Source organism: Bubalus bubalis, chromosome X (assembly GCF_019923935.1).
Source record: "Bubalus bubalis isolate 160015118507 breed Murrah chromosome X, NDDB_SH_1, whole genome shotgun sequence".
In the NCBI taxonomy this organism is placed as follows: domain Eukaryota; kingdom Metazoa; phylum Chordata; class Mammalia; order Artiodactyla; family Bovidae; genus Bubalus; species Bubalus bubalis.
The window spans coordinates 127,579,868-127,603,030 of NC_059181.1; the positions used below are offsets into that span (position 1 = coordinate 127,579,868).

General features: G+C 39.9%; 1 protein-coding gene across 6 annotated transcripts; it reads right to left on the reverse strand.

Annotated features, from left to right (window-relative positions):
* Positions 1-308: 308 nt before the first annotated feature.
* On the reverse strand, positions 309-16,522 carry UPF3B (UPF3B regulator of nonsense mediated mRNA decay). Of its 6 annotated transcripts, XM_044937512.2 has the most exons (12): positions 16,155-16,366; positions 14,897-15,003; positions 14,627-14,733; positions 11,161-11,259; positions 9,549-9,659; positions 8,045-8,088; positions 7,380-7,562; positions 6,955-6,993; positions 4,969-5,129; positions 4,336-4,630; positions 1,303-1,410; positions 309-425 (listed from the first exon to the last, which is right to left on the reverse strand). In XM_044937512.2, the coding sequence occupies exons 1-12, from the start codon at positions 16,308-16,310 to the stop codon at positions 417-419; spliced, it is 1,419 nt and encodes a 472-aa protein (XP_044793447.2). In that variant the 5' UTR covers positions 16,311-16,366; the 3' UTR covers positions 309-416. The 6 variants fall into 6 exon arrangements, with proteins under 6 accessions (XP_044793447.2, XP_025132894.3, XP_044793448.2 ...); XM_025277109.3 differs by lacking the exon at positions 16,155-16,366 and adding an exon at positions 16,373-16,522 and having other exon boundaries at positions 309-1,410; XM_044937513.2 differs by having other exon boundaries at positions 309-1,410; positions 16,250-16,382.
* Positions 16,523-23,163: the final 6,641 nt, after the last annotated feature.

The following is a 23,163-nucleotide window of genomic DNA, read 5'->3' on the forward strand; positions in this document are numbered from 1 at the left end:
GAGTAAACATAAAGCAGTGACTTATTAAGTAAAGGCAAACTGATGCCATAGTAGGAGAAGCTGGCAAGATGGAAATGAAGCAGCAGCTCAAGGATATCATCCAGACAAATTCTGGTTCTTATGGAACAAGAGTGGTGAACCATGATTTGGTCTTCTTTGTGGGCAAAATAAAAGCATGGTGCTAGTGAAGGCAGAAACAAATATCATTCATCCACTTTCAAAATTCCCAAAAGATTAAGTATCAAAAGTTTAATTTCTCAAAAGTAATAGCTATTTTGTAAAGTTAATAAACACACTTAGCTTCATACTTGAGTGATGTTGATATTTATTGACATCAATGCAAAACAAGCTAAGTTGCTATTTAACAGGAACAAATATTGGTGCAGTTTCCTTCCTGGAGAGGGTAGGCACTCAGCTCATGAGACCTAAAGTCAAACAAAGACTGGATTGTCAAGAACCAACTAAGGGTTAAACTTTACAAATACAAAAATTGCTAAAGGCAAAAGGAGATGTTTAAAAAAATTTTTTTACACTAATCTCATGTAAGCAAACAAAGAACTAAACTGAAAGTGAAAGTTGCTGAGTTGTGTCCGACTCTTTGCAACCCCATGGACTACATAGTCCATGGAATTCTCCAGGCCAGAATACTGGAGTGGGTAGCTGTTCCCAAACTAATCCTAAAACTTTAGGACATAAGATATCGACATGACATGACTATTTAAATTTCTGCATAAGTGAAAATGTGTTATATCCTTCACTGTACTTGTATTACAATTACATGCTTCTTGCTTCTACACTACACAAAGTCAACAGTTATCACCAACAATGACTATAACTAGATCTGAAAGAGACTTCACAGTGACTCTGCTCCATTGAAATTTTAAGAAAATTCAATCCAGGATTAACAAAACCTTTTGATTTTAAAGCCAGTTCTATCTTCTTCTCGTGTCATACCTAAATAAGTCCTCTCATGATATTTCTTGCCTGCAAACTGCAACGCATGTCCTCTCCCCCTCAGCTTTGTCTGACACTTTAAATTTGTAGGAACTGCATAAAAAATGAAAATTGTACTTCCAATCTGAACCTGCAATCGGGTTCCTGCTTTAACGCAAAACATACTCCTCTGCAGTGTACCCCACCAGCACAGCGACCCCCTTTCTCTCTCTCTCTATTCCTTTGCCCTGAAGGCACTTCTGGATTGCTTAATTCGTGCTCTTTGGCTGCCTAGACAGTCAGGACACCTGAGGCCATTTGGACCTATCACTCCTCGCTTCCTTCTTTTCTATGGCTAATACCACTTTCCTGCTTTTTTTCTATGGCTGAATCTCCAGACTTGGTGCTGTCATCAGTGGGACAGAGTCGATTTCGGCTTCGAGCTCCTGGCTGGTAAAGCTGCATCGCCGGGCGATCCTAAAGTAAAATGAAATGCTCATGTTACAAAACTGCTACTAAGCATGTCCAGGGGATAATATATACCAATGAGAGACCACATGAGATCAAAATTTGAGGGCACAGTACATAACAGTAAGTGTCGATGGTTATTTGGCTTCAAACTGCCTGCTTCCTTTCCCCTACCTACAAAGAAAAACAACTATTTCGCAACTATTAATTTTTATAAATAAAAAACAACTATTTATAAGCAATAGTTATCAAGTATTATTTTATCTGCCCAGAGTAAATTTTGATACGTTTACTGCCTAATTTTCTTTACTATCTCAAGATGAACTGAATCAGCTTGAATAGTTTTTACTTAGAAACCGTGGTTGTTGTCGCTCTCTCCTCCCCATCAGTAAATGGATTTTAAAATGCACCATCTAAGAAAATTTTAGGAGTGAAAACAATAATAAAGAACGCCAATTCTTAATAATGCAAAGTCCCTGAAGTTATGAGCTCAAACACTAGTAACTTAGCACAAATATGACTCTCTCTTAATTCAGATTTGACAAGGTGACAACCCAGCTTGAGACTCTCGAGGTAACACTTTAGATCTCAGGTTCCTAAATAGGCCTCAATATCATCACCAGGTACCTCTCAGTTCAACTAATGTGTTTGGTTTATCACAATATGGCCCTGGAAAACTTAAATGTATAGGCCTTTTTTTCTAATTCAACAAAAGACAACATGAGCCTTCCCTGTCCTTTCTCCCTGACATATGAAAGAGCCTTAAAGCATTATTCTTAAGTGAGTAATTCCAGCAAAACATTTCACTGTTTTAACAAGATGAAACGTTAAAACAGATGAGACCGCCACATAGTATTTAGAGAAATGGATGATGGGGCTCCCAGTGTGCAAAGATGGGACAAGTTAAACGTCAACAAGGGCAATAACTGATAATAACAAGTTGGAGTTCACCAAGTATTTCTAAATGCACAAGTTATACAACGTCATTAGGAGAAAGGCTGATAAAAAATTTTATAATATATGGATCAGGCTTACAATACCTGAGCTAATTGATCAGCTCTTTTTCCAACTTTTTATCTCAAAAAATTTTAAATCTATAGAAATGTTGCCAAACTTGTACAATGAATACCTAATACCCTTCTCCTAGATTCATGATGATTAACATTTTGTCATATATGCCTTTTCTGTCTCTAGTGTGTATGCAGGCACACACATATATAGATACATTATTATTTTTGCAGAATCACTGGAGAATAAGTGCAGACATCAAGACCCTTCATCACTACATATTTCAGCTTGTGTATCCTCAGAGCAAGGACATCCTACCACATAACCATAATACCATTATTATTGATCATATGATTCTTTATTGGTAATATTTCAGCTTGTGTATCCTAAGAGCAAGAACATCTTATCACATAACCATAGTACCATTACTATTGGTCAATCTTAACATCACAATAAACGGATACCAAGACATTGTATGCTTCCTGATAACGATGCAGTAGGAACTGCACACCACCACCTATCAAGTATTCTTGCCAACAATTGAATCTGAATATATTAAGGCCTCTAAATGAGGGGGCCACCCACATCTTCCTGTGAAGTTTGGCTCTCAGCCATGCTTATTCTTTTACATGCTATCTATGCCTACTTTCCTACAAAGCTTACTGGTTTTGACAGAAACCACATGGCCCACAAATTATTTTTGGGCCTAAAATATTTACCATCTGGCCCTTGAACGAAAAAAATTTTCTGACCCTGCTCTAGATATGACTACTGGTTTTCAAGGAAACATAGAAGGTAGAGGAACATGTTCAATGTTACCACAGGGATATAATTAGCTACTCTGGACTATTAGACGCTCTATAGGGCAAAATGGTTTCTGCAACAAAGAAATGGTAGAAAACGAAAGGACGAAGAATTATTTAGATTAAAAGAGACTTAAGGGAACATTTCAAACAAATACAATTTGTGGACCTTGTTTAGAGCCTATACAAAAGATGTTAATGAAAAGAGATGTTAATGAGCAATTGGGAAAATCTGTACACTGGGTAGACAGGGTGCTAAGGAGTTACTGTCAGAAATTCTTCTGTCTGGTGTGAAAATGCTATTAGGGTTATTTTATTAAGAAAAAGAATACTAGGGTTATTTTATTAAGAAAAAACCCTGGCAATCCAATGGCTAAGACTCCACACTCCCGCTGTAGAGGGCATGGGTTTCATCCCTGGTTGGGGAACTAAGATCCCGTATCCCATATGCCTCACAGTGTGACCAAACTTTTTTTTTAAAAAGTCTTTACTCTTAATACTGACATATTTAAAGAAGAAATTATCTGTCTAGGTTTTGTTTGAAAATCATCCCATAGGAGCAAGATGGGGTAGAGTAGAAAGAAGATTGGCCATAAGGTGATAATTGCCAAAGCTGGGTGATAAGTACATCCTACTACTCCTCTGTTCGCTTTACTTTTGTGTATGTTTGAAAAGTACTGCTGCTGCTGCTGCTAAATTGCTTCAGTCGTGTCCAACTCTGTGCAACCCCATAGACGGCAGCCCACGAGGCTCCCCTGTCCCTGGGATTCTCCAGGCAAGAACACTGGAGTGGGTTGCCATTTCCTCCTCCAATGCATGAAAGTGAAAAGTGAAAGTGAAGTCGCTCAGTCATATCCGACTCATAGTGACCCCATGGACTGCAGCCTACCAGGCTCCTCTGTCCATGGGATTTTCCAGGCAAGAGTACTGGAGTGGGTTGCCATTGGCTTCTCCGTTGAAAAGTACACACAAACTTTAATAAAAAGGACCCCAACAAGACTGAAAAAAGGTACAGATAAAGTCCCCCTAAAATTCTGTTAACAATGAGTTAGCCCTCTCCTTTATACTTGCAGGAAAAGACAAAGAAAATCCTCATGAAAAGAAGTTTAATGAAATGCAGCACCTTGTTTCTTATGCGATCTCTCTTAACCACTTCTTCTTTCTTTTCAGTTTTTTCTGAGCTGCCTACTGGCTCTGTACTTTCAGGCTTCTTTCCTTTATCCCGAAGTGTTTCTTTCTCCTTCTTCATTTCTTCTTCCTTTCTCTTGAAAGCCTTCTCTTTCTCATAGCGCTCCTTCTGCCTGCGGCGCTCTTCTTCCTGCCGCTTCAGCCTCTCTCTCTCCCGCAGGATGCGCTCTTGGTCTCGATCATAATCCCGCTCCCTCTCCCTGTATTCTCTGCCACTCTCATCTTCAGGTCTGCACGAAAAACAAATCTGAGAATGCACCCTTGAAGCTCTTCTAATCACAAAGGCAGGAATACTCTGATCCTGCCTTGGCCACTACAATGAGGTTGAACTTTCGGAGCAGCATTAAAAAAAAAATACTAGTATTTTGAAAAGCAATTTGGGAAAAAACACCCAAAAGTCATTCAACCAGATTAAGATACTAAAATACTTGAAACCTGTCCTCCTCATCCCCAAACCCCTCATAAAACCCAGTATCTTGATTCACGTACAAGTCCAGAATGCAGCAGTAAAACTAGCAGCCAGAAACAGGTCGAAAACAAATGTACCCAAGAGCCCTCGACTACCGACCTCTTAGGCTTTTCATCTTTAAATTCACCCTCAGAACGCTTGGGCAATGTACAACTTTGCCCACTGGCTCTTTCATCACTCAGATTCTCTTTGTCCAATTTCTTGAGCTTTTCTCTTTTGTCCAATTCTTTTTCATCTCCTTTTTCTGGCTTCTTGAGCAGCTTTAAAGAGAACAAACTTAGGTTTATTTTGAAGGATGGGATTGTCTTCTGATTCTCGCAAAGAAAACAATATACTAAATATTTTCAATTCAGGCTACTGAAGGCCCCGTCTCTGCAGTACTCAAACGTTCAGGTGAACAAATAGTGCACAAAGAGCAGTGATTTGCTAAAAGGGTGCTATTACTGTGAAAGTGTTATGCACTCCAGTGAAGTGGTTTAATCACTTTGTGGCAATAGGATCAAGACTCCTTTGGCTTTAAATGGGTCAACCTTTGAGCAGACCAACGCTTACTTTCAAGTATGCCTTCTGTAGCAAGCCAGCATGTCGGTATAACTTGATAGGAAAATATGGTACAAATTTAAAATGCTAGCCAGGTCATTATTGCTGGACTATTTTTACACAGTTATTAGAATAACAAATACCTTGTCACCAAAGGAGAGATCCATTGCAGGAATAATTTTGCCTTGAGTCTGAGAGTAGCTACATACTCATGATGGTACAATCATACTATCATTAGAGATGAAAAGCAAGAATTATTTGGCATTTGATTTAAAAATCCAAATATCTCATACAACAGAACTGTGAAGTTCCATCTCTACTGAATAGGAACTCTGTTCAATGTCATATGTATATATGACAGAATGCAATTCTAAAAAAAGTGGTTTATAAAGTTCAAATTGCTAACAGAAAGTTTCTTTCTCATGCTGCTTCTACAAATCTCTCTAGAATATACCCCCAAGTGTTGGATATTCAGAGAGATTTTTAGGAATTTCAAGTCTCAGAGTGAAGGCATCATACAGAGTTTCATCTCATTGTGAAGGCATCATACAAGCCACGAAGCTAAAGGCAAAGCACCACGCATGAGACTTAAGCATGAAGTATTTCAGCACACAGACAGCCACTGAAAACAGTGAGTCCAGAGTGGACACTATGAAGGCACCAGTGCAAAGTGAGGATAACATGTGCAGGTTTCATTGCAAGTGTTCTTATTTCTCTAATGAACATCTTCGTCAGGAGCCAAGATGTTCATTACTCTAATAAGACTATTAACGAATGTCTCTAGCATAGCCAGCTTGACCTTCTGCCTTGCTGACAGAAATAGCAAGTCAGGTTGCTTGAAGCAGGGCGGACACAGAGATCGATAGAAGGAATTAAGATGAGAACCTCCCCACCCTGCCACCGCCAAGCCCCTTATCACCAATGAGTCCTGGAGAGCCTCGGGGCGCCCTAGCGACTTGACCGGCTGAATTCTGAGGAGGTAAAAGGAGACTTGGCCATCATCTCTGTGAGATTTTCTCTGCCATACTATGTACAAGTACTTCCCTGGGCAGTTTGCTGGAGCACAGGCTGCCCAAGCCAGGCCCCTGGAAGGGAAGCAGCTAGGCTGGGGTCTTTCCACAGGTTTTCCTCTTCCTACATGCAGTGTGTTAATCAGAATCTGCTGCTCATAGATTCCCAGGTAGACCCAAGAAGGTAACATGGGGAATCATGTGAGAGGGGAGAGGATGTATATTCCAAATACTCCCACAAGGCAGCCAGGTATGAGAGGTGTATAAAGGAAGAGGAGAGAAAGAGCTCTTAAGGCATGGCTGTCCTCTCACTGCACACTGTTGAAGCTTCTGGGTATACAGCAGAGCATCAGGAAATCATCTGGGTTTCTTTCTAAATCAGGAATTTAAAACGGTTCAGCTTTTAAGACTCAAGTCAGCCTGAGGGCATTTTCTACAGGTAACACTACCACCACCACCAAAAGGACTTATTAACTAAGACCTGTGTGTGTGTGACATGATACTAGGTGCTCTGTATCATGTACTTGGTCCTTACATTTTTCTGATTCACAGCTTGTAACAGAAACCTGTGTACCTGAAGACAGTGGAAAACAAACAGATGAGGCAACTTCATGTATCAAATATGAAGGAAAAGCTGAATAAAACCCATAATTCATGCCAGCCAGCCCTAAGCCCTTATATATGAAGAAGTGAGAGAATAATAATCCAAAATTGAACATTTTCAATGATTATAAATAACACTGCACTGAAGAAATCCCATGTAAACTACTTAATCTTTTAAATTATCTTAAATTACGAGTAATACATGAATATTTATAGCAAAGATTCACTCCCTCCCAAAAAAGACAAAAACAAAACTAAACCAGTTTACACCAATACAAGATGCATGCATATTTGAAGAAGTAGATATAGTACATGCAATTTTCAGCAACATGCAGTCAGTTTACCTTATGTTCATACCTTAATCTTTGGTTCATCCTTTAATTTGTCCCTTTCTGGAACTCTGTCTATCTTCTTTAGCTTTTCTATATCTTTCCGTTTTCGTTTCTCTTCTTCTTTCCACTTTCTCCTCTCTTCTTCTCTTTGTCTTTTTCTTTCTATTTCTCGCCGCCTCCTTTCTTCTCTCTTTTCTTCTCTCATCCTCTGCAAAGAAACATCAACAGAGCCTTCAGACAAGATAATTATCACCAAAAACATAGTTCAGAAAGTACGGAACATAGTTCAGAAAGTACAGTGGGCACCCACTTAACTGTATCATCTTTCCTTCCCACTTTCCACTTCCTTAACCCCCTCCCGAGTCCATTCAGAATATGAGAGAGAAAAAGACCACAGCCTGCTCATATCAGTCTCCCATTGCTGCCTTGCTACAGTATCCAAAGGCTTTCAGGAAATCAAGAGTGCCTCTGGAACAAGCTAAGGAACCCCTAGTTCTGCAGAGTGAATCTATGGTCCAACAACCAGAGTGAAGGAGCAGGCCAGAGAGTGAGGCCAATGAGCCAAATATTTAAAGAACAGTGGTAGAGAAAGCAGCTATCCCTACTGTATGATCCCAATGCTGTTAAATTTACAGAATGCGAACCAATGAAATAGAAGTATGGTGAGAACCAGAAAAACAAAAGGTTTACCTGCTTGTTTTTCAGGAAGCTCAAAAGTGGAGTTGTCTTTTTAGCTACACAAATGTAAACAGATTATTAATAATACTTAATCGAACCCTAGAAAGGAGTCCATTTTCTGACATTCCCTGCCAACCACCCGAGGTGGGAAAACTATACCCCTCAAACAATAAGTTCACAACTATCTTATTGGAAAGAAGTTTTACAATAGTCTACTTAAATTCTGAAGGTTTAAAATATTAAAAGTTAAGAAATTTAAATTAAAACAATAAAACAATTTTTAAAAAGAGCAATTCCTGGTGTCAATGAAAATAAAGTGCAAAGGACATTCTCTTGTTTTACAGATGGGAGTATAAATCTGTTCAACCAGGAAGAAACTGGGATAAGGGGCTAAAAATATCTAATACTTTTGACCCCATAATTCCACTTCTGGGAATTTATTCTATGGAAATTATCAGAGGTAGGCTTATACTATGAAAGTGAAAGTCGCTCAGTTATGTCTGACTCTTTGCAACCCCATGGACTATATAGTCCATGGAATTCTCCAGGCCAGAATACTGGAGAGGGTAGCCTTTCCCTTCTCCAGGGGATCTTCCCAACCCAGGGATCAACCCCAGGTCTCCAGCATTGCAGGTGGATTCTTTACCAGCTGAGCCACCAGGGAAGCATCCATTAAAAAAACCAAGTTTTAAAAGAAGATTTAATTCATTTTTCAATATTCTGAACAATGCTATCTAATCTTATAGCTAGCTTTTTGAAAAGCATACTTCCTTTGGAGAAATTCCTAGGAGTGGAAATCCTGGGCAGGTTGGAGGCTATGCTTATGTTTAGAGCTGATACAGTAGTGACAACTTAATACCAAAACCAACATCCAAGCTAGAATTTCTCAAGAGGTTTCCAATTCTGCAGTAACTAATTTCATTTTTTTTTTTTATATTTTCAAGTCAAATTTTTTTTTTTTTTACGAATATGAACTTATTAGTAGAAAACACCAACTAATCTTCAAAGACTCATTAACATCTTAAGGTCCCATATAGCTCTTCAAATTTTTATACTAACATTTGTGTGGCACTAAATAAGTCAGAGGGGGCTTCCCAGGTGGCTCTACTGGTAAAGAACCCGCCTGCCAATGCAAGAGATGTAAGAGACCCGGGTTCTATCCCTGGGTGGGGAAGATCCCCTGGAGGGCATGACAACCCATTCCAATATTCTTGCCTGGAGAATCCCATGGACAGAGGAGCCTGGCAGGCTATAGTCCATGTGGTCGCAAAGAGTTGGACACGACTGAAGTGACTCAGCACGCATGCAAATAAGTCAGAGAATATTTCCCATCTTATAGATGGATTCTTATAATCCCGTGAGTCAGCTATTATCTGTACTTTATAGTAGAATGAACAGAGTCTCAGAGAAGTTAGTGCCTTTCCTATGGTCACATAACTAGCAAATGATGGAAGTGGGAGTCTGACAGGTCTTCTGATGAAAAAACCATAACACTTTATTCCTTTTGCCCACTTACCTATTAGTTCTCTATTTTTTGCTTCTATTTCCTCTAGCAGTGTCTCTGGAGTAGACGTCATTTTCTCATTATCCGCAGCATAGCTCTCCAAAAATTTTCTATATTCTGGATCTAAATAATTATTTAAGTAAATAGAAAATATAGCAGACTTTAAATATAATAAGAAATATTATCCAGGATATTTACTTATCAAAGAAGATAATTTTCTGCTTCATGGAAGATTGAAAATAAACCCAACTATACCCGTAAGATAGACTATATGGGGCTTTGTTGGTCACTTACTCTGAGAACTCCTGTTAGATATACTGACAGAGTCAGGCAAAGTGAGATACCATGCATTGTAACACAACCTCCAGGGATGTTAAGTAGTTTGGTTTTAAAAACCACCACTCCTATTAATCCAGAGTCATACTTATGGGAGAACTGCAAGCTATAGCTATGGGACCCTCAGAGAGTATCATGTGGAGCATGTAAGCAGTTCCTGCATGGGTACACCTCACTTTAATGAAACTCAGAATATGAAAATTGGGTGTTCCAAACAGATAAATGAGGGGGGATGTCCTAGATGTGGCACTAGAGGTGATGGTAATATCTGGAATTCTTTCCTAGATGCCTCCGACATCAGAAAGGGAAGCACATCTGAGTCATTATATTGTATGTGGAGAATGCACTGTGGAGCATGTTACTTGATCTAGTCTTCAACATCTGAATCTATGATATAGTCAATAAGCAGCTGTGTGTTGAGTCTTGCCTGTGTTTTCTTTATAAAATACACATTATAGTAATAAATAATAATGGAAACCAAACTAGGTGATTCTGAAATACCAATCTGATATAAAATATTGTGGCTAAGTCCTTAACCAACACAACCACATTACAGAGATCTCAAAACCTGGATCCAGTTTACCATAAATGGCAATTATTTGTTTTTTAGTTCCAGTATTTCAGTTCAATGTAATCACCATGTGTGCAGTTAACTGCATATTCAAAGCCTAGAAACAGGATTAGCTACTTCTGTTACTTTATGTTGTTACTCAAGTACAGAAATTTTTCCATCACAGTTCTCAATGATAACTCTTCCTCTTTACACAAATGGAAACCAAAAGTCAAATAAATAATCATAAGAATGGTAAGGGGCCTTAAGGAGTTGTACTTTGAAACACCTGACTTTTTCCATTGTCTTCTAATGAATATACCTAAGGTGATTTACTACTCAACAGTCAACAATATATTGTTTAATGGTGAAGGAATGAAAAGCCATTAGCCAATAACTAGAGGAAACCCATCTCCATTCTAACAAGCAAAACTTTCATCAGTGAATTACATTTCTCAAGAACTTTATTTCATATGTTTTCTTAATTTAAAAGATTGGAGTCCACTCAATTCCCACAAAGCTAATATATTCTTTTAAAACTCTATGGTCCTACTATATAGCACAGGGAACTCTATTCAGTATTTGGTAATAATCCATATGGGAAAAGAATCTGAAAAAGAATGGATATATGTATAACTGAATCACTTTAACACAACATTGTAAATCAATTATTAATCGAAGATTAAATTAAAAAAACACATGGCATTAGCACATTAAGTAACTAGAGCTATACTATACCATCATCGATAGTTCCAACTTTAGTATCTCTTTTCTTAGTCTTCTTTTTTGCAGCTTTTTGAAAAGGTGCAAATTCTACGATGGCAGGATATTCCTGACCTGTTTAGAAAAAATAGCACACTTGCTAAAAGAAAGAAAATGTCAAAAATGGATACAAGAGACTCAACCTCCTGCTCTCTAGGCTTCCTTTGATGACAGTGATCTGAATAGGGTCTCCCAAAAGGCATAAATCTCATTGGCACAACTAAAATCAACATGATACCAAAGCAGTCCCCAATTCATACTGAAAAAAACAACAAAAATATATGGGAGGGAATTAAAATATTCATTTAAATTCAACCTTTAAACTCTGATATTGTGATATGTGGGGGGGAAAATCTACAAACTAATTTTCATTTAAAAAATATATCAAAGGGAATCCTTGGTGGTCCAGTGGTTAATACTTGGCACTTTCACTTCAGGGGTCCAGACTGGATTCCTGGTGGGGGAACTAAGATCCTGCAAACTGCATGGCACAGCCAAAAAGCAAACAAACAAAAAACAAAACAAGATCACAATACTGACTATACAGGGGTATAAATATGTCAAAAGTCACCAAATGCACATGTAAAATGGATGTATTTTAAAATGAAAATTATACCTTAATTGATTTTTTTACAAAACCAGAAATCTCTATAGTAAGTAAGGCTAGAGATAGAAGGTAGGTTAGTGCTTGTCTAGAGATGGGGTGTAACAACTAATGGGTACGTGGTGTGATGAATGTGTTCTAAAATTAGATTGTAGTGATAGCTGCACAACTTTGTGAATACACTAAAAAACACTGAGCTGTAATTCTTTAAAAGGGTGAATTTTATGGCATGTGCATTATATCTCAGTAAAGCTGTTATTAAAAAATACAGCAGGAGACACCAAAAGCACAGGCAACAAAAGTGAAAAACAGATAAACTGTGCTGCATCAAAATCAAGAACTTCTGTGCATCTAGGGACAGAATCAACAGAGTGAAAAGGAAGCCTAAAGAACTGGAGAAAATATTTTCAAATCATATATCTGATAAGGGGTCAATATACAGAATATGTAAAGAACTGTAACTCAACAACAACAAAACCCCAAATAATCTGATTTTAAAATGTTCAAAGGACTTGAATAGGCATTTCTCCAGAGATGATATATAAATGGCCAATAAGCAAATGAAAAGATGCTGTGTGCTTAAGAATGTGAAGAGATTAAAATATTACCTCACTAATCATTAGGGGAATGCAAATCAAAACCACAATGCAATATCACCTTATACCTGTCAGAATGATTACTATTAAAGGGGGAAAAAAACCCAGAAAATCGAAAGTATTGGCCAGGACATGGAGAAATTAGAACCCTCAGGCATTATCGGTGGGAATATAAAATGGTGCAGCCACTATGGCAAACAGTATGGTGGTTCCTCAAAGAATTAAAAATAGAATTACCACATGACCCAGCAATTCCACTTTGGGGTATATATTCAAAAGAAGTGAAAGCAGAATCTTGAACAGATGTTTGTACATTTCCAGCAGCAGCATTCACAATAGCCAAATGTCTCTCAAAGGATGAACGGATAAAGAAAATGAAGTATATACATACAGTGGAAAAGGAAATTCTGACACATGCTACAACATGGATTAACCTTGAGGACATTATCCTAATTGAAATAAGCCAGTCACTAAAAGTCAAATACTATTATTCCATTTATATGAGACACCTAGAATGGTCAACTTAATAAGAATAGTGGTTCAGAGAGGCAGAATGTATTAACAGCTGTCAGAGGCTGGGGGGAGGGAGAAATGGGGAGTTGTTTAATGGGCAGAGTTTCAGTCTTACAAGATGAAGAAGTTCTAGAGATTAGTTGCAGAACAATGTGAATGTAGTCAGCACTACTGAACTGCACACTTAAAAATGGTTAAGATGATAAATTTTATTTATGTGTATTTTACCACAATTTTTAATGTCAAAAAACAAAAAAAAGCAATGAGACAATGATACATACTATAACATGGATGAACCTTGAAAACATACTAAGTAAAAGAGGTAGTCACAAAAGGCCATATATTATATGATTTAGTTCATATGAAATTTTCAGAATAAGGAAATCCATAGTTAGTAGATTAGCCGTTGCCAGGGGCTGGGGGAGAGGAGAATGGGAGATAACTGCTAATGAATACAGGATTCTTTTTGAAGTGATGAAAACATTCTGGAATTACCCAGTGGTGATAGTTATAAAACTTTGTGAATATACTAAAAACCACTGAATTTTATGGTATGAGTTATATCTCAATAATAATTTTTTTAAAAACCTAAGCAATTACTGGAAAAATACATCAAATGCTTGCTATAGAATAATGTCATACAAGGTATAAAATACCATCTTTACACCTTCGGTGTGTAAACATAAGCCAGGATAAATTACTAGAACTGACCATTAGATATCACAAAGCAATTCTATAAGTTTAGAGAGAGTGCTTGTCTAAGCATTAGGTGATGAGCACATGTGAAAGTATTACTAAGTCTAACGTCCTCAGTCTAGATGAACAAGATATTAAAAAGCAATAAATTGACAAAATCCATCACTTGTTTAAATGTAAGGGATAAAGAGAGGAAAAAGTTAAACACAACTCAGATTTTCAGGAAATCACTTGCTATCTACTGGAATAAACTTGTGGAGCAGAAAAGTAGCTGGTTTGGGGGGATTAATAAAAACTGGACAAACATAGAAGCAGTTCTTCAACTTTTACTGGCATATTCCCTGACAAAGATTTCATTTTTTACCAACTCTGAAGTAATACAGAAAAAATATAATCTAACAAAAACACACATCATTCAATATTGCAAAGCCAAAAGAAAAGTAGCAAACAGTTTGAACATTCTCTGGCTAAATGTTGCAAGCAACAGATAATAAAATGAGGGTTAATGCAGAAGTTTTTCTTCCCTATAAACTCCTGGATAGGAAGTAGGAAATCATCAAGCTCAATGGTTTAATTACATACAATTTAGAATGTTAAACAGTACTCCAACTGGCAACTATTGACATAAAGGATCTGAATTAAATAAGTATTGGTCCTTGAAGCAAGATGAGAAGTAAATATTTAAAACTTGTCATACAAGTTTAAAGAGTCACTTGTCAGTATCACTTAAAACTAGTAAATACTCAAGACAACAGATCACCTAAAACAGGGCAAAAGAACTGTCACAGGAGGAGAAAACAGTGGCATTTTCCTTCGGTTGACAAACTACAGAAATAATAGGTTAATACAAATACTTGTAAAAAGTCATTATCTATTTATAAGGCTGCCATAAGCTTATCAAATGCGTAAAACTCTAAATGTTGCTCATCTTATCACTCAGGATTTTAGAAACACTATGAAGGCATCAAGAGAACAGGGATACATTGTCTTAAACATACAAATGACAAACTCCCCTTCAGTTAAAAGGACTCACCTTTATTGTCAAGGAATACATAACCATCAAAACGATCCCTGAACAAAATAATGTCCTCTTGGTTTTTAAAGTTGATGTATGCTCTTGCATACATATGAGGATACAAACTGCAGGGAGGAAAGCAATTATGTGAATGTGCTTGCAGGTGTCTGGCTGAATTACAAGTATGCATATATTAAAAAGGCTCAAAAATCAAACAGAAATCATGAGTAGGATTAAAAAAAAGAATGGAAGAAACCTTTTTTCATTTACCCCTCCCTCTTATTTTACCTAGTATCATTAGAAAAAAACTCAAAATAATCATGCTCAGGCATAGGCTGAAGATGTTCCTGAAGCTGCTCCTTGGTCAAAGTGGGCGGTAATCTCCGAATTACCACCTTAAGAAATGAATAAGGAAAATAAAATTAGTACAAATCAATTTTCTGTCATACCTGAACCACTGTCCCTGAAGAAAGTTGGCCTTTAAAAGATGAGATCATTTCTAAAAACCCAAGAGAATGTTCAGAACGCTCAGAATGATTAGTCAAACGTAACAGTAACATGGCACCCCACTCCAGTACTCTTGCCTGGAAAATCCCACGGACGGAGGAGCCTGTAGGGCTGCAGTCCATGGGGTCGCTAAAAGTCGGACACGACTGAGCGACTTCACTTTCACTTTTCACTTTTCTGCATTGGAGAAGGAAATGGCAACCCACTCCAGCGTTCTTGCCTGGAGAATCCCAGGGACGGGGGAGCCTGGTGGGCTGCCGTCTATGGGGTCGCACAGAGTCGGACACGACTGATGTGACTTAGCAGCAGCAGCAGCAACAGTAACACAGCTTGGTCAAACAGTAACATAGTTTAAAAAAAAAAAAAAAAAACTCTCGGAAACGAGAATTGCCTGGAGCAAGGAAATCTTAGGTTCTGTTAACCCGAAGCCCCAGTTTACTAGGTGTTCGCCTCATTTTCTGTCACCCATTTTTCAGTAGTGGTAAGAAATTTGTACACCATCCCTGGTCTTTTGTGGATGCCAGGAATTCTTGATTGATAAAGTCCTTATTCAGTCAGCATAAAGAATTAAAAATTCTAAGAAATATCCCCAATTCCCTCATTGCTCCCCAAACAGAATGTACCCAATTTGGCCCAAGACCATTAATAGCCGCCACCCACCCATTCCCTCAACTAACCTCTGTTAATATTCCTATCACGTACTACTCCCGCTGGTGATAGTACCTTCCTGTTTAATATTCCCCCTCAATTCCTCATCCTTTTCGCTATCGCCCCCCCACCCCATCATCATCTCACGGCTCTGACCTAAACCCTTCTAGTCAGGGAATCCCCCCGCCCTCCCTCACTCCCATCCCGGGGCTCTGCCGGGAAGGGGACCCCCATTTTGGGAGAGTGGATGAGACAGGGTGATGCGATTTTCACTCAAGTGAAGAAACAGAGGAAGAGACTGGGAGAGGAAGAGGGCAGCCCCATTCCCAACCATCTTTCTCGGGTGGTGGAACCGTCCCGCCCTCTCCTGGGCCAACAGCCGGCCAGACACCTTGCTCAACGCCTCTTTCTTCTCCTTGTTCCGATCCTGCTTATCTTCCCCTTTGGTGCTGTCTCCCGAAGCCCCACCGCCGCTGCCTGTAGCACCTGGGGGAGTCAAGAGGGTTACTCGCTTCTCCTTAGGCCTATGCTCCTTCTCCTCCTTCATGGCCACAGCTTCGCTCCTCACCGCGGTAGCTCGGCCTAAACGCCGCTACGCCGGGCACCTACCCCTCCCGGCCGGCTCGGGGCAAAGCTCCGCCCCCAACAAGCTCTCCTAGTGATAAGCCGACCCCAACGCTCCATTGGGCCCCTCCAGGATCTCGCGAGACTTCAGGGCATCCGGCTTCCTTCGCTGGAAAGGTTGTAACACCTGGTCTTAGCTTCCCTCCCGCGGAATCCCCGCATCGCCCAATCCCCTCGCGGCCCAGACTCCCGCGGGGCAGTTCATTAGCATATCCGCCATCTTGGTTAGGACGAGTATTTCACGGACTACAAATCCCGGCATCCAAAGCGGTTACCCTCTTCTGGCTGAGTTCTGGAGTCGTCGTATTTCAGGTTCCCTATTTGTAACTAAATGGAATCTTTAATCTTGAAAGGTTAATGTTTTTCAGATCAAAAGATACATTCTGCGGGCTTCGGTTTCCAGAGATTAAAACCAATGTTATCCAAAGTTTACCTCACTGAGGGAACGACTTGTATTTTCTATTATTGGTTGTAAAGTGAGCTTTCAGAACCTTTAGAATTTCTTTTCCTTATATTTTTTAGGATTCACAGACACTTAATGCACAAAACACTGACATTTAAAGGAGCATTATGACCAAATGTGTGAGACTTGTTTTCACCACTCTTTTTAAAAGTAATAGGAATATATCATGGTACTGATGCCCTGTAGGTAGGAGAAAATAAAATCCAACTCACTTTAGATAGGATTGACCTCCTTCCCGCTGTAAAAAAAGGCTAGTTATGCATTATTTATAATATCTCCAAACTGGAACAACCCAAATGTCTGTCAACCCACTAATGCATAAACGAAATGTGGCAATCCATAGAATGAAATACTACTTAATTAAAAATGAACCCATACATCCATCCACATTAATGAATCTCAAAATGATCATGCTGAGTGAAAGAAACAGAATACAAAGAGTACATGCTGTATGATCTCATTGATACGAAATTCCAGACAAGGTAAAACTAGTGAGAGAAAATTCGTAAAGAGATGGGAATGCCAGACCACCTGACCTGCCTCCTGAGAAATCTGTATGCAGGTCAGGAAGCAACAATTAGAACTGGACTGGAACAACAGACTGGTTCCAAATCAGGAAAAGAGTAGTCAAGGCTGTATATTGTCACCCTGCTTATTTAACTTATATGAAAAGTACATCATGAGAAACACTGGGCTGGATGAAGCACAAGCTGGAACAAGATTGCTGGCATAAATATCAATAACCTCAGATATGCAGATGACACAACCCTTATGCCAGAAAGCAAAGAAGGAGCCTCTTGATTGATGAAAGTGAAAGAGGAGAGTGAAAAAGTTGGCTTAAAACTCAACATTCAGAAAACTAAGATCATGGCATCTGGTCCCATCACTTCATGGAAAATAGATGGGGAAGCAATGGAAACAGTGACAGACTTTATTTTTGGGTGCTCCAGAATCACTGCAGATGGTGACTACAGCCATGAAATTAAAAGACACTTGCTCCTTGGAAGAAAAGCTATGACCAACCTAGACAGCATATTAAAAAGCAGAGACATTACTTTGCCCACAAAGGTCCATCTAGTCAAGGCTATGGTTTTTCCAGTAGTCATGTGTGGATATGAGAGTTGGACTATAGAGAAAGCTGAGCTCCGAAGAATTGATGCTTTTCAACTGTGGTGTTGGAGAAGATTCTTGAGAGTCCCTTGGACTGCAAGGAGATCCAACCAGTCCATCCTAAAGGAAATCAGTCCTGAATACTCACTGGAAGGACTGATGCTGAAGCTGAAACTCCAATACTTTGGCCACCTGATGTGAAGAACTGACTCACTGGAAAAGACCCTGATGCTGGGAAAGATTGAAGGTGGGAGGAGACGAGGATGACAGAGGATGAGATGGTTGGATGGCATTACCGACTCAATGGACATGAGTTTGAGTAAACTCTGGGAGTTGGTGATGGACAGGGAGGCCTGGTGTGCTGCAGTTCATGAGGTTGCAAAGAGTGGGACACAGCTGACCAACTGAACTGAACTGAGTGAGAGAAGGGCTTCCCAGGTGGCGCTAGTGGTAAAGAACCCGCCTGCCAATGCAGGAGATGCAAGAGATGGGGTTCAATCCCTGGGTTGGGAAGATCCCCTGGAGGAGGACATGGCAACCCACTCTAGTATTCTTGCCTGGAGAATTCCCTGTACAGAGGAGCCTGGCAGGCTACAGTCCATGGGGTTGCAGAGTCTTGACTCGACTGAAGCCATTTTATCATGCACACAAGCAGATCAGTGATAGCCAGGGGCAGGGTTGGGGAGAAGGGACGGACTGAAGAGGGGCTTCAGGAAACCTTCTGGAATAATAAAAAATATATATTTTTTATTATGATTGTGGTGGTGGTTGCGTTTGTGTAAACTCATTGAATTGTACACAAAATTGGCAAATGTTATTTTATGTAAATTATTTTTCAAAGATCAGCCCCTGAAATGAAAAGAAATGCAAAATTTGAAAAATATTGCTCTGCAAAAGTCTCAGAAGGCTCCTTAGGAGAACGGAATGGAAGACCCATGTGTCTCCCTCTCCAAACCCAAGAAAAATAAATCTTTTTCCATGGAGGAGCTAGTTAGTAGTGATTTTGAAGAGACAGCTGGCGGTGGAAGTCTTTTCAAGTGGAAGAACTCTTTCCCCAAAGAGGAACCAGTTAGTGACCCTGAGGAGTCAGGAAACAAGAGGGTCCCCAAGAAAAAGAGGAAATTCTCTTTCAAGGAGGAGCCACTCAACCGTGGACCTGAAGAGGCTGCTGTCAGCAAGAGCAGCAGCTCTAAGAAAAAGCTCCAAAAAGCTATTCCAGGAAGATTATTAATAGAATGGACATTTCCTGGTGAGGAATAATTTGCAGACCCCTATATCCCAATAAAAAGGAAAAAAAGGAGAAATATTGCTCTAAGTGGTGAGCATTTGTATTTCATCAAAGCTAAGATACCGTTGAATCTAAAACCATTATTTTATATACCAAAAAAAAAAAAGAAAAAAATGCTGCCAATTGAAATATGGCATACCATTAATTTTAAGATGCATCTTGGTTTGAGAGGTGTTAAAATGTGAAAAAAAAAAAGTCTTACGGAGAATGAACTTGTGGTTGGGGCAGGGGAAGAGTTAGTTAGGGAGTTTGGGATGAACATGTACCCACTGCTTTTTAAATGGATGGCCAACAGGCACCTACTGTGTAGCACAGGGAACTTGCTCAATGTTATGTGGCAGCCTGGATAGGAGGGAAGTTTGGGGGAGAGTGAGTGCTCAGTTGCTTCAGTTGTATCCGACCCTTTGCGACCCTATGGACTGTAGCCCACCAGGCTCCTCTGTCCATGGAGTTCTTCAGGCAAGAATACTGGAGTGGGTTGCCATTTCCTTCTTCAGGGGATCTTCCCAACTCAGGGATTGAACCCGCATCTCCTGTATTGGCAGGCGGGCTCTTTACCACCAGCACCACCTGGAAAGCCCCTGGGGGAGAGTGAATACATGTATACGTACGGCCGAAGAGCTCTGCTGTGAGCCCGAAACTATAACAGTATTGTTAATCAGCTATACTCCAATATAAAATAAAAAGTTTTAAAATGTGAAAAAAAGTCTTAGTATGAATTGAACATATCATATCTGTATTATGTGCCATTAAGGTAAAAAGAGGTAAAATGGGAGAGGAGGGCAAATGATAAGCCAGAGTGAGATACAGACACCCACAGCAGGCAGGAATCAAATTAAGGATGTAATAGAAACACAAAACAGAAAGCTGGCTCAGGGCCAACATTCCATTTTTTGCAGACATCTAGAATATATTACCCAGATTCTGTACTTAAATTTTCTTACCTCTGTTGCCAAGCATATGTTTGAGTTCATAATTCCTGTTGCCATGACTGTTTTCATTTGAGATCTGTCACTCACTCTTGCCTCCAGTATCTGCCCACTCTTAAAAGCCTAGCCAAGTATCTATCTGCCTCTGACCTCCTACTTAGCTTTGCATTTATATCTTGGTATATGCCTGTTTTGGGGCACTTGCTAGATTTAAACAACTCTATTTCAGTCATCAGAGTTGGGTATTCCAGGGCTCGGTTTTTAGACCTCTTTTCTATCTGTGCTCACTCCTTTGTTACTATCATCTGTTCTTTTGGATTTTCTCTCTTCACTGACAACTCCAAAATTTATACCACCAGCCCATAGTTCCGTGAATTCCAGACTCATGTATCTAACTGCCTACTTTGACATCTCCACTTAGATATCAAACACATTGAGATTCTCTGAACATGTCTGAAACCGAACACCTGATCTCTCCTAACATGGCCTGTATTAGTTTCTTATTGCTGCTGAAACAAATTACCACAAATTCAGTGGGTTAAAATGACACAGTTTTATCATCTTACAGTTCTGTATGTTAAAAGTCCAACAGGGATGTCATTAGACTAAAACTGAAATGATAGCAGGACTGAGTTTCTTCCTGGAGGCTGTAGGAAAGAATCTAGTTCCTTGTCTTTTTCAGATTCTTCAGTTCAGTTCAGTTCAGTTGCTCAGTCGTGTCCGACTCTTTGCGACCCCATGAATCGCAGCACGCCAGGCCTCCCTGTCCATCACCAACTCCCGGAGTTCACTCAGACTCACGTCCATCGAGTCAGTGATGCCATCCAGCCATCTCATCCTCTGTCGTCCCCTTCTCTTCCTGCCCCCAATCCCTCCCAGCATCAGAGTCTTTTCCAATGAGTCAACTCTTCACATGAGGTGGCCAAGATACTGGAGTTTCGGCTTTAGCATCATTCCTTCCAAAGAACACCCAGGGCTGATATCCTTCAGAATGGACTGGTTGGATCTCCTTGCAGTCCAAGGGACTCTCAAGAGTCTACTCCAACACCACAGTTCCAAAGCATCAATTCTTCAGTGCTCAGCTTTCTTCACAGTCCAACTCTCACATCCATACATGACCACTGGAAAAACCATAGCCTTGACTAGACGGACCTTTGTTGGCAAAGTAATTGCCTCTGCTTATATTCCGCAGCTTGTGGCCCTTTCCTCCATATTCAAAGCCAATAACATGGCATCTCTCTCTAACCCTGCTTCATCTATGTCTCTTTCACTCTCCCTTCCTCCCACTTCCACTTTTTTTTTGGTTGTGCTGTGTCTTCATTGCTGTGCAGGCTTTTTTCTAGTTGCAGCGAGCAGGGGCTACTCTCTAGTTGTGGTGCGTGGGCTTCTCATTGCGGGGAGGCTTCTACTGTTGCAGAGCACAGGCTCTAGGGTGTGTGGGCTTCAGCAGTTTTGGTGCATGGGCTCAGTAGTTGCGGTTCCTGGGCTCTAGAGCACAGGCTCAATAGATTTGGTGCACAGGCTTGGTTGCCCCGTGGCATGTGGGATCTTCCTGGATCAGGGATCGAACCCATTTCTCCCACACTGGCAGGCAGATTCTTTACCACTGAGCCACCAGGGAAGCCCGCTCCTTCCCCTTTTAAGGACCCCTGTGACTTCGTTGTGCCCACCTGGATAATATAGGATACTCTCCCTATGTTAAAGTCAGCTGATCAGTAACCTTAATTCCCTTTGCCACATAATTTAACATAGTCACAGGTTCTGGGGATTAGGGTGTAGACAATTTGAAGGGAGCATTGTTTTGTCTACCACACACTGTAAAGTTTCTTTTTAATTAAAATTTGAAAGTGTAGCACATGCACAGATAAGTGCACAAAAAATAAACATATAGCTTGATGTATTTTCACAGAGTGAATACGCTCGTGTAATCAGCACTGAGATCAAGAAGCAGAACAATGCCAACATTCCAGATGCTCTCTTTGTGTTCCTTCCCAGTCACTTCCCCCACCAAGACCATTGGTTAGTTTTGCTTAAACTACTTTGCTTAAACTTTATGTAAACTGAATCACATAGTATGTATTCTTTTATGTTGAGCTTCTTTCTCTCGATTTTTATCATTAATTAATTAATTACTTTTGGTTGCACCATGTAGCTTTCAGGATCTTAGTTCCGTGATCCAGGATTGAACCCAGGCCACACCAGTGAAAGCCCAGAATCCTAACCACTAGGCCACCAGGGAACTCCCTTTTTCAATTTTTATGACTATGAGATTCATTTATGTTTTCCTATGTAGCTTTGAATTGTTCATTCTCATTGCTGTGTAATATTCCATTGAATGAATCTACCACAATTTATCCATTCCAATATTTGAGGTGCAACTCTGAACATTGTAGTACGTGTTATTTGGTGATCACAGGTATGCCTTTACATATCTATGGATACATATCTAGGAGTGGAATTGCTGGATCATAGAGTAAGCATACACTTCACTCTATTAGATACTGCCAAATAGTTTTCCAAGAGGTTGTACCAGTTTACACTCCCACAATAGTGTGTGAGAGTCCAAGTTGCTTCACATCGTTCCCAACACTTGGTAATGTCTGGTGGATGTATAGTGGTAGCTCATTGTAGTTTGGGGCTTCCCTGGGGCTCAGATGGTAAAGAATCCGCCTGCAGTGTGGGAGACCTGGGTTCGATCCCTGGGTTGGGAAGATCCCCCTGGAGAAGGGAACAGCTACCCACTCCAGTATTCTTGCCTGGAGAATTCCATGGACAGAGGAGCCTAGTGGGCTACAGTCCATGGGGTCACAAGGAGTCGGACACAACTGAGCGACTAAGCACACATTGTAGCTTTACTTTGCATTTCTCTGATGATTAATTCAGTTGAACACCTTTTCATATATTTTTTTACTGTATGCCTTTTTAACCTTTTGGTTATCGCACCATGTCAATATATTATTTATTCTAAAGCAAAAGAAAAGAACAT